General features: G+C 45.2%; 1 protein-coding gene across 2 annotated transcripts in view; it reads right to left on the bottom strand.

Annotated features, from left to right (window-relative positions):
• The window catches only part of KCNK10 (potassium two pore domain channel subfamily K member 10), an 88,667-nt gene that overhangs the window by 44,840 nt on the left and 31,643 nt on the right, over positions 1-12,184 (bottom strand). For both annotated transcript variants that reach the window (XM_082233313.1, XM_082233312.1), the window contains one exon: positions 7,421-7,758. In XM_082233313.1, the coding sequence (XP_082089439.1) occupies positions 7,421-7,758 (338 nt within the window). The remainder of the gene's footprint in view (positions 1-7,420; positions 7,759-12,184) is intronic.

Genomic DNA, 12,184 nt, shown 5'->3' with positions numbered 1-12,184 from the left:
ACACACTGAATCTGTTCCATGGGAGCATTCATTTGCAGAATAAAAGGAACCAGGCACCGCCACTGGGAGAGTCGCGAACCAGGTATCCAACAGAAACAGGTCCTGCTCCTAGGGCCTTCTGGTGGTTCCCTCACTACAAGAAGTGAAGCTACAGGGAACCAGGCAGAGGGCCTTCTCAGTAGTGGCACCCCACTGTGGAATGCCCTCCTTCCAGATGTCAAGGAGATAAAGAACTACATAACTTTTAGAAGACATCTGAAGGCAGCCCTGTTTAGGGACGTTTTTAATGTTTGATGTTTTGTCACTTCTTCTTCTTATTATTATTATTATTATTATTATTACCATCATCATCATTATTATGCCACCCAGAGTGGCTGGGGCAACCCAGACAAATGGGCAGGGTATAAATAAATATATTATGATTATTATGATTATTATGATTATTATTATTATTATTATTATTATTACATTGCAAGTAAGTCTCACTTTAATTTGAATTGTTCTTGGCTATGTGCAGCTCTGAAGGCATCTAAGGCAGCCGTGTCCAAGGAAGATGCTCCACTGGCTTTCCATCATTCTGCACACAATTTCTTTTTTTACAGGCAGGTCAACACTTGCTGCAATGCAGTAAGATCCTGTGCCAGCTGTAGGGAAGCATCATTTTTTAAAATCCACATGGAGGTATGAGAGGATAGTGCTTTAACCCTTTAGCAACAGTACTCTTTAAAAAAAGCCACCCTTCACCTTCTGACCTTCTGACCTCTTTACTTACAACCAACACTTTGGGGGCAGTTTATGTTTAAAACATGTGCTTCTGTGAGATATGTTTACCCATTTCCCAGCACCTAAGCAAAAAAACCTAAGAGAAGATTTCCTTTACCGGCAAAAATCCATTCCAATACTGTGCACTTGCTGGCCGTAAGCCATTTGATACGATAAACAGCTAAACCTATTTAATTTACTTTTCAGAAACGATTCCCGTTTGAGCCAACAAAACGCCTAAGGACAAAAGTGAATTCCCCTGAGGAGAAGCTTGCTTAGAATACCTGGCTCGTACGCTGACAAAGCCGGCCCGCTCATTAGCTCCGCGATCATTCATTACCTCAACTGAGGTTAAAGGAGAGAAGAGAAAAGGAACAAAAATGCGCCACGGCTGGGCAAAAGCAGACCGACCACAGCACACAGCACAGGAGGAAACAATGCATGACGAAAGGGAGAGAGAAAACCCAGCTGCTTCTCAGGAGAAAAAGGGAAGGGTCGGGGCAAGAGTCTCCAGCCTTTGCAGGCCCAGAACTTACCTCTCACTTAACCTTCATTGTTTGTGCGTGTGAGTGTGTGTGTCTCCCTGCATGCACATTTTCATGACATCTCCCTAACTGTTAAGTTCCACATTATAGATGAGCTTTCAGAAGGCATAAAAGCCACTTCTGGAACTATAGTGGGATACAGTGCAAGCTTAGTACTCATTTCCAGAAATAATCCATAACATAGTGGCGCTGTGGGTTAAACCACAGAGCCTAGGACTTGCCGATCAGAAGGTCGGCGGTTCAAATCCCCGCGACGGGGTGAGCTCCCATTGCTCGGTCCCTGGACCTGCCAACCTAGCAGTTCGAAAGCACGTCAAAGTGCAAGTAGGTAAATAGATACCGCCCCGGCAGGAAGGTAAATGGCATTTCCGTGCACTGCTCTGGTTCTCCCTCGGCCAATAAAGCGAGATGAGCGTCGCAACCCCAGAGTCGGTCACGACTGGACCTAATGGTCAGGGGTCCCTTTACCTTTTAATGTGGAAACAGCTGGAGAAACATAATGAAAATGGAATGAAGTAACATGTGAATGCAGCCTGTGTCTTATGCCTTTCTCTTCCTCAATTGCTCCCCTCCCACCTCTTCTCTCTTTCTCTGTCTCGGTTTCTCTCTCCCCCTCCCCCTCCCCCCATCTTTCATTATTTCCACTCATATTTCTTGCTTTCTCTATTTCTGAACAATTGCGTTTGTGCAATTGATGGAGGTCAACTTAAAGTAAGGTGTTGTGCAGTTTGGACTTACAACCCACCAGCAGAACATCAGTGACAAACCCCTGGAACACACACTCCACTTCTGCATTAGCAGCATTTGCAGGTCATGGAAACCCACGGCTAATGGTTTAACACGAACCCGTAGGTGGCTTTTCTGCTTTGCTCTTCCCCTTGCACAAGAGGGGTGTCAATTTATATTTTATCAGGTAACTTCATTTCTTTCTTTATTACATTTCTAGCCTACCTTTTCTCCAAGGAGCTCCTCCCCATTTTATCCTCAAAACAACCCTCTATGGCAGGCTAGGCTGAGAGACTGTGACTGACCCAAGGAGAAACACAAATGGGAGAGATTCAAGCATGGGGGGGCATAAGAAAAGGATGGGGAGCCCACTAATGCTCAACTCCAAAACTGGCTCTTTTTATATATACAGTGGTACCTCAGGTTAAGAACTTAATTCGTTCTGGAGGTCCATTCTTAACCTGAAACTGTTCTTAACCTGAAGCACCACTTTAACTAATGGGTCCTCCTGCTGCTGCCATGCCGCTGGAGCACGATTTCTGTTCTCATCCTGAGGTAAAGTTGTACTATTTCTGGGTTAGCAGAGTCTGTAACCTGAAGTGTCTGTAACCCGAGGTACCACTGTATTCTACAGGCTTCTGGAACTCCCAAAATGCTCTAAAAATGGCCAGTTGGCAACCATAATGGTTTGATGACCTACTTTGCACAAGCAAAACCAGAACTGACCTTTCAGGGAATAAATATTTCACTGAGAATGGACAGAACTGCCGGGTTTCATGCCACTGACTTTTGGCAGAGCAGAATGTCTTCCCCCCTCTCCTACACAACTCTGGAATGGATTGGAATGGCCCTGATCCAGCGAGGGGAAGGTAATAAAAACACCACTGCATTAGAGACGTATGTGTGTGCGCGTGTGTGCTCACTGAGTTGTGAGGCATGGCACCTCAAACTTCCTCATAAGGAAGCTGTGCCTGGAGGAAGAACCGTGAGGGGAGAGACGCTCTCTTCCACCTGCCTTACTCCAACCTCTAGTCTCTGCTTCTCAATTTCTATTGCATTATTTTATGTACTGTGGCTTGCCGTTGTTTTATTGATTATAGTTTAGAAATTATTTATCGTAACTGTTAAGGGTGAATTTCTGTTTAACTTTTATATGCTGATATTATTCTTTTATACGATTCTAATGATTGTTGAGGGACGCGGGTGGCGCTGTGGGTTAAAGCCTCAGCGCCTAGGGCTTGCCGATCGAAAGGTCGGCAGTTCGAATCCCCGCGGCGGGGTGCGCTCCCGTCGTTCGGTCCCAGCGCCTGCCAACCTAGCAGTTCGAAAGCACCCCCGGGTGCAAGTAGATAAATAGGTACCGCTTACCAGCGGGAAGGTAAACGGCGTTCCGTGTGCTGCGCTGGCTCGCCAGATGCAGCTTTGTCACGCTGGCCACGTGACCCGGAAGTGTCTCCGGACAGCGCTGGCCCCCGGCCAATAGATGTGAGATGGGCGCACAAACCCCAGAGTCTGTCAAGACTGGCCCGTTCGGGCAGGGGTACCTTTACCTTTACCTTTAATGATTGTTGAATGTTACTTTTTTGATGTAGGTTGCTTATTTTAAAGTTAGGTTTTATGATCACATTTTTGTATTGCATTCGATTGTTATAAGATGTACATTATTTGTTTCTTCAGCTTATAAACCACCTTAAGTATTGTAAGATAGAAAGACAGTATACAAATTAAAAATGATGATGAAACTAAATCATTCCTTTCACTACAGTCAGGTTAAGTTAGGCTGAGAGGCAATGATTAGCACAAGGTCGTCCAGTGAGCTTCATAGTTGAGCAGAGACATAAACCCAGGTCCCTCTGGTCCAAGTGCAAGCCTCCATCCACTACTATGACACACTGTTGTGTGATAAAATGGGGAAGAAGAGAGCCCTGTGTGCTACCTTGAGCTCCTTGGAGGAAAGGTGGGGTAAAAATATAATAAATAAGTGCATAGTGGGGCACTGAACCCATCCATAGCCTACCTTACCTCAAAGTTTATTTTATTTGTACAAAGGTGTCTTACAATTAAAAGAGCTAAAGTTCCTAGAGTGTTGTAACAATCCCCCTTCACAGGGTTTTTTGGGAACTGAAGTCCTGTGAGGGGAATGGGAGCCTCCTAATAACTCTCAGCACTACGTAAATACAGCTCCCATAATTTTTTGGGAGTGGGGAAGCCATAGTGCTTTAAATGTTTTGTATGAATGTAGCCTGAACCAGAGATCATAGTCCACATGCTAGTAGGGAGAAGTAAAACAAACATAATCTGCTCATGCAGGATAAAGCATGCATACTGCAACATGCAAAAGAGGTCAGTGAATTTCCAAAATCTTCATTTTCTTTGAAATTCAACTAAAAGCCCCTCTAATTTCTAATTAACAAGCCCTTGTTTTGATCAAGCACGCTATCAAGAATGAGCAGTCCTGCAGCCAGTTCCTTGATGTTTGTAAAAAGAAATATCGCTATGAATGAAAGCGCCACATTAAAAGCAACAATACCAAGTCCTTTGTTTCCCCCACACACAACACAAACAGCATGAGCAGCAACAGAGCCTCCTCCCACCCCCCGCCTGCTCCACGTTTACTGACAGGAAAGAAAACCCATTAAACTGCACAGACAAGAATCAGGTCTCCAAGGCCACTCATATACTCTGGACCCCTGCTTAGTTTGACAAAGAAAGGCTCTGGAAATAAAGTCACCTTTCAACCGAGACCTGCAGCAAGATGAAATCTATTTCATACAGACCAACACACAGCTGTCGGGTGATAACAGTTTGTGATCGCTACCCCATGCATTGAATTCAGATGGAGGGATTAGACTGGAAACCTCCACCTATTTTCATTGGTTGGTCTCTGTGTGGGGTTTTAAATCCCTGTTTGAAGTCACCTTAAAGGCTGACTTCTGATGCAAGAATGCACGCTGTTTCAGGATCCTTGCAAATGAAGCCACATACAAAGTTGATAGGACAGCTGCTCCAAAGCTTATATATGGCAGAAGTGTGGTTTTTTTGCTTGGGATTTTATTAATAGCTGGCCATCCTGTCAACCCATTTCCTGCTCTCTTTGGCTTCAAACCTGCCGGCTTGCAAGACAGCCAACATGTACTGCCAAGAGGTTTATTGGTTTAAGTACAACTTCACACTTTATTGGTGTTGCGCTTTAATCTGTGCGCTTGCCAGTTCTAGCATGCTCTTCCTCAGCCAAGTGGATCTGGCCATGGATGCTCAGCCGATCAGCTGTTCAGCTGCTGTCTCCAACAACCTGCCCCACCTTTGCTGGCTTGCAAAACATCTGGCTGGGGGGTCCCTTCCCTTCCTAACCCAATAACATTCTTCCTTAACCGTGAGTAGTTAGAGACCATGGAGGTGGTGCCAGTGGCGTAGCGTGAGGGGTGCAGGGGGGGCCGGCCGCACTGGACACAACATCTGGGGGTCGCACTCGCACTCGCACTCGCAGCTCTCTGCCCCTACTGGGTTAGGGGGCGCAAATTACTTGCCTTGCCCTGGGTGCTGACAACCCACGCTACGCCACTGGGTGGTGCTGAATTCCTCCTACTAATAAAAACAGAGTCAAAACTGGATGTCATTGTTTTCCAGGTTCATATGCTGGCCTTCCTCCCAAACACACAATCAACAAAACGGCTAAAAGCAATGTCAATACAGATGCAAGCTAGGCAAGATCTCTGCATAAAAGGCTTATTGGAAGAGGAAGGTCTTCAGTAGACAAAAAAGACAGCAGAGACTAATTCCTGTCTAAGGAATTCCAAAGTGTAGCTGCCACAGCACTAAAGGCCATGTATTTTGCATTTCTTCTTTCTAATCCCATGTGTTCCCTAAAGCAAGGATGGGCCTGTGAGTCGTCAGTCTGGGGCCAGATGAGACCCATGGAGGACTCCTCTCCTTGCCTCTTCCCCCCACACGTCACTTGGCATGAATATAAGGGGAGGGCTGAAGCTGGGGAGGGAAAGGCAGTAGAAGCTGGTTCCTTCGGGCAAATGAAGCACTGCACCACCAACCTCAACCTGCTCCCAGCCAGGCCCTGGCTCCCTTCTTACTTACAACCAATCCAGAAGGTACCATGGCCTGTAAGCTTCCTTCTCCTTGGTCTCACTGTTGCCTTTGTGGAACTCAACAAGGAGGAGGATGGCGTCAAAACATGAACTAGTTGGCTCTGTCTGTTATCATCTCTGGCGCCACCTACTGTTGGCCTCCCTGCCCTAACAGGCTCACCACTGGGGGAATATAACTCCACTTCCTTATGTGCTAGACCACCCCAATGAAATCAGCTGCCTGAGCCACAATTAGGCTTGGGGGGAAAGGTTGTTTCAAGTGCACTTGCTGTGTGGTGGAGGGGTGATCTTTGTGGACACTACATCTGGGAAGGGCTGCTGGGAAAGGGGGGTGTGTGTGTGTGTGTGTGTATGAGAGAGAGTGAGAGAGCGCTCTTCTAAAAGGTCAATGAGCAATATATTACTGCCTTGTTACAACAGTACATTCAGAGAGCGAGTATGGTACAGTGCTCAGAGTGTTAGACTATGACTTGGGTTACCAGGGTTCGAATCCCCACTCAGCCATGAAGCTCACTGGGTGACTTTGGGCCTGTCACCGTCTCTCAGCCTAACCTACCTGACAGATTGTTGTGAAGATAAAAATGGGGGTGGGGAGCCATGTATACTATCTTGAACTCCTTGGAGGAAAAAAGTTGGCATATTAATGTAATAAAATAAAAACTGGGGTTTGTGGACTATACATGCCAGACCTGCTTCTGCCTGAACTTGGAAACATTCTGAGTGGAAACATCTCTTCAGATCTTTTCTTCTCAACTTCCTGTACATTTTAGATTCAGGTAGGTATATATATATATATATATATATAGATATATAGATATAGATATAGATATAGTCCAGTAGCACCTTAGAGACCAACTAAGTTTGTTCTTGATAGAAGCTTTCGTGTGCATGCACACTTCTTCAGATACATTTTAGGAAACAGTGGCTGAGATCCAAGGGATCCACTGCAGCCCCTTCAGGTCACCAGGAAAACCACTCCAGAACTTGTGCAAAAAGATGCTTTCAGATCACACCTCAAGTAAAACCACACTTTGAGCATGGCGCATTCTCATTAACCATAATTTTAACAAGCCACAGTTTTTTGCTTCAGGCATGACAGAAAGCTGCACTTCACTTAAAACCAAAGGCAGGTGGTCATAAAACTAAAGAAAATGGGGATGAGGAGCACCCAAGCCCAATGCTTGCCATGGTTCATTTACATAGCGGTGAACCATCATTTCCCATAGCTTCAAATCTAGACCGCAGTGTCACTGAGTTTCATTAGTATGTCCCTTCTAGTTTTCTCACCTTAATCAATTCCTCCAACTCCTGTTGAGATACGCATTTGTTCTCCAGAAGGAAATCTGCCTTGTCGTTGGCTGTTCTGTCCTTCTGCCTGCTTTCTTCTGGCTGCTCCAGGGCACGAAACACAAGTCCCCCGGTGACCAGGTAGGCCACAACCACAAAGAAGATGGCCACCACCGTTTTCCACTTCATGACCGTCTGCAAACCCTGTGATGGGGCTTCCATGCTGGCGATCACAGTTGTCCGGGGGGAGGAAATAGAGAGTCGTGGCCCCGGATTGTGTGCCTTGGCTTTATTGCTCTCAGGTTCACACGCCAAGGGAACAGCTGCTGGAACAGTCACTAAAACAAAACAAAAAAAGTAAATCAGGATGTTGAATTCTCTTCTTGATAACAAGAGTTTTGGTTTTCTTTTAGATTTACAGTTCTGAGGCCCTCCTGACTGCATTGCGACCTAGCAGTAATTCAACTGGCTCGGATTCAGAGGGGACCCTATCTGCTGCAGCACCCATTCATGGATTGAGCTCCCTATGGATATCAAGCAAGCACCAACAATGGGATGTTTTCACAGATTTAAAGATCTTTCTGTTTACCTTGGAATTTCCTTGCTGTTGATAATGAATCCTGGCTGCTGCAGTTGCTGGAATTTCGTGTTCTGGCCTGGATGTTGTCATTGTTGATATTTGTTTTAATGGCTTTTATGCCTACAGTGAACCATTTTTGGGATTCATAAATGAAAAGTGGTATATAAGTTTTTTAAACAAGCAAATAAATAAAATTATTATAACCAGGATATTGTGCAACCTGAAACGGAGAAACAAATGGCACCACTGTCTCCCACAACAAAGTCAAGGCACAAAGCACTTGTCCAATATTAGTCCTATTCAGAGCAGACCCATTAAAATTAATGGACATTACTAATTTGGCTCCATTAGTTTCAATGGGTTGATTACAATCTATAATACCTCAAACTGGTCAAGCCATTCTGGTACCCGAAGCAGAAAATCCCACAGGCATATCTCCTGCTCCCTGGCACAAAGAATACAGTAATGATTTCCATGATTTTTCCGTGTATAAGACGCCCCCATGTATTTTGGGGGATTCCAAATTAAGAAATCACCCCTCAGCACTACCCGTGTATGACGAGCCCCAATTTTAAACCTACCGTATTTTTTGCACCATAACACTCACTTTTTTCCTCCTAAAAATTAAGGGGAAACATCTGTGCGTGTTATGGAGGGAATGCCTACGGGTGGCATGCCTACGGATTTTCCTCCTCTAAAAACTACGGGCGTGTTATGGTCGGGTGCGTGTTATAGAACGAAAAATACGGTAATTTTTTGGTTAAAAAACCTAGTCTTGTTCAGAGGAAAAATATGGTAGTTTATTTGTTTATGTGTGTGTGTTTGGGAGCATTTATACCCTGCCTACTAACTGAAGTCTACAAATAATAACTTGCTGTCTTTTCATGACAACCAAAATCAGCTGCCTGAGGTGTCTGCCTCACTCTGCCTAATTATAGGGCCAGCCCTGGTGTTACTTGTCCGTTAACTGTATGGATGAAAACTCTGTAACAATGATCCTAGACTTTTGCCCAGTAACTGCTGTTTTTAAAAGTGGAACTTGGCATGAATTTTTATTATGCTTTTTATGAACTTAAGAAGACTTGCTGTTCTATATTCCTACAACACCAGATCTTGACATCAAGCATTCCCATCCCTTTCTGTCCCCTTGACACACATGGAGCTATCCAAGGTTCTGAACTGCATCCTAGACCTTGCCCTTGCCTTGCTGTGATTGCCTAAACTGGAATGCTGATCTTAGATCACGACTCTGCTACTGATGAGGCCGTCCCTTAAAACAGAATATAGCGGCATAAGTTTTTTGAGGCTCATTTCATCAGATGTACAAAGCGTTGTTCCAAGTTAGCAGGCAAATACATGCACATGGCGGGGGGTTGGGGGTCACAAGAAGCAAGGTCAGAGGGGAATGAAATGCTAAGGAAAAAAAAATGCCCTGTGACTAATATGATCAAATTTAAGGCTGCAATCCTGTACACACTTACCTAAGAGTAAGCCCTATTGAACTAAATGAGACTTACATCTGAGTAGACAAGTATAAGAATGCAGTGTGCTATTACAGTGACTGTTCACAAGTGTTAACAGGGGTCAGCAAACTTTTTCAGCAGGGGGCCAGTCCACTGTCCCTCAGACCTGGTGGGGGGCGGACTATTGTGCTTTTTTGGGGGGGTGAATGAATTCCTATGCCCCACAAATAACCCAGAGATGCATTTTAAATAAAAGGACAAATTCTACTCATGTAAAAACACACTGATTCCCAGACCATCAGGCGGATTGAAAAGGTGATTGGGCCGGATCCGGCCCCCAGGGCCTTAGTTTGCCTACCCATGGTTAACAATAACACAAACATCCTGGCATTAGCAAGCTCAATTATACAGGTAGATGGTTAAAATAAGGGTCAGCCCTGCTTGGAAGGTGGTAGGGATATAGATACCATGAGTCACATTGTCTTTCACACAGATTATGAGATTATTAACTCATTAATATTTAGCAGAATAATGATGCAGAGGGCCAGGAGGGCCATAATAAGTTTACTATCAGAGGCTTGGAATAAGAGATCTGGGGCCAAAACTTCCTAAGCAACTCTTGTTCCACCCTTGTAGTTTAATGGCGGGAAGTGAGGGAGCGGTGAATTAGTTCATGTATCTGTCCTAAACGCACTAAAGCCTCAGGCAAGCAGCTATTCTCTCAACCCTCAAAGCTAAAATACTTACCTACCGTATTTTTCGTCCTATAGGGCGCACCGGCCCATAGGACGCACCTCATTTTGGGGGGGGGAATGAATTTTAAAAAATTATTTCCCCCCCGCCGCGGCTGCCGCCCCAAGCCTTGCGCACACCTGCCCGAAGCATGGGGCACCCTCCGGAGGGCTCCGCATGCTTCGGGCTGCAGGCTGCCGCCCCAAGCCTCGCGCGCCCGGCGGGACCTCCTGCCGGGCACACAAGGCTTGCGGACACTCGCCGGGGCTGCAGGCTGCTGCCCGCAAGCCTTGTGAGCCCACAGGAACTCCCGCCGGGCTTGCAAGGCTTGTGGATAGCTTCCTGAAGCCTGGAGAGCGAGAGGGGTTGGTGCGCACTGATGCCTCTCGCTCTCCAGGCTTCAGCGAAAGCCTGCATTCGCCCCATAGGACGCACACACATTTCCCCTTCATTTTTGGAGGGGAAAAAGTGCGTCCTATGGGGCAAAAAATACGGTACCTTGCAGAAGTGTTATAAGAATTGCTGCGATAACACATGCAATAGTCTTTCTGTATTTGTATTAATATTTTAACAAAGTTTTCCTCAGAGTAGAGCCGTTGAACTTAATGGCTCTAACTTAGTCAGGTTCATTAATTTCAGTGAGGCTACTATGAGGAAGACATAGTTGAATTACACCCATTATTATTATTTCTCAATCGGTAAGCGGGAGAACTAAATAATTACTCAGTTTAGATGTATAAAGCCTAGCATCCTGCAAATGTTACCTCTGCCTATTTTTCTGATTTTCAAAACAATGCATAAAGATGTACAGTGTGTTCAAAAGGTAACTACACCTATGGACATTTACTTACAGTATAGTGTAGAGTGACTTTTTGAACACCCTGTACATAGGCTGATGCAACAGGAACGAAGGGTGCAGAACCAATCTCTTGGCGAACAGGAGTGGTGCCATTCACTTCAATGGGAGATGGGTTACCTCAAGAACACTCACAGGTGTTCTCATTCACATCAGTTATGTCGGGATCGAGGCGCCGACCTGAAGTCATTAGTAACTGTGTTTGATCATTTATAAATTGCACAGTCTCCAGAAGGATCATATTATTTCAAGCCTTTGAGAGAAATGGTGTCAGAAGTCAAAGGTTAATCTGCACATGTTAGACAATGTTTCCGATAAATGGTGTATTAGAATTCCCTGAAGTGTGACATCATCTTTCAGAGAACCTGCCTTAGTGCCTCCCAGGAAAGCAAAGGGGTTATTTTTGCCTTTGCATCTTATAAAAGGAGCAGTGTGGTCAGGTATTCTATTTATACAGTCCTGTCTCCTTTAAAAATACATTCCTATTCACCTCAAGTTTGGATGAACTATCATAACAAATATTGTATGTTATGTGCCCTAGCCCAACAGTGCCCAGGGTAGTGTTACAAGTTAGAATCATAGAATCATAGAATCATAGAATCATAGAGTTGGAAGAGACCACAAGGGCCATCGAGTCCAACCCCCTGCCAAGCAGGAAACGCCATCAGAGCACTCCTGACATATGGTTGTCAAGCCGCTGCTTAAAGACCTCCAAAGTAGGAGACTCCACCACACTCCTTGGCAGCAAATTCCACTGTCGAACAGCTCTTACTTTCAGGAAGTTCCTCCTAATGTTTAGGTGGAATCTTCTTTCTTGTAGTTTGGATCCATTGCTCCGTGTCCGCTTCTCTGGAGCAGCAGAAAACAACCTTTCTCCCTCCTCTATGTGACAAATTTTATATATTTGAACATGGCTATCATATCACCCCTTAACCTCCTCTTCTCCAGGCTAAACATGCCCAGCTCCCTTAGCCGTTCCTCATAAGGCATCGTTTCCAGGCCTTTGACCATTTTGGTTGCCCTCCTCTGGACACGTTCCAGTTTGTCAGTGTCCTTCTTGAATTGTGGTGCCCAGAACTGGACACAGTACTCCAGGTGAGGTCTGACCAGAGCAGAATACAGTGGCACTATTA

The sequence above is a fragment of the Podarcis vaucheri genome, assembly GCF_965113315.1.
Source record: "Podarcis vaucheri genome assembly, chromosome: 1".
In the NCBI taxonomy this organism is placed as follows: domain Eukaryota; kingdom Metazoa; phylum Chordata; class Lepidosauria; order Squamata; family Lacertidae; genus Podarcis; species Podarcis vaucheri.
Note: the sequence above shows the minus strand (reverse complement) of the source record. Positions and strands in the feature narration are given on the sequence as shown.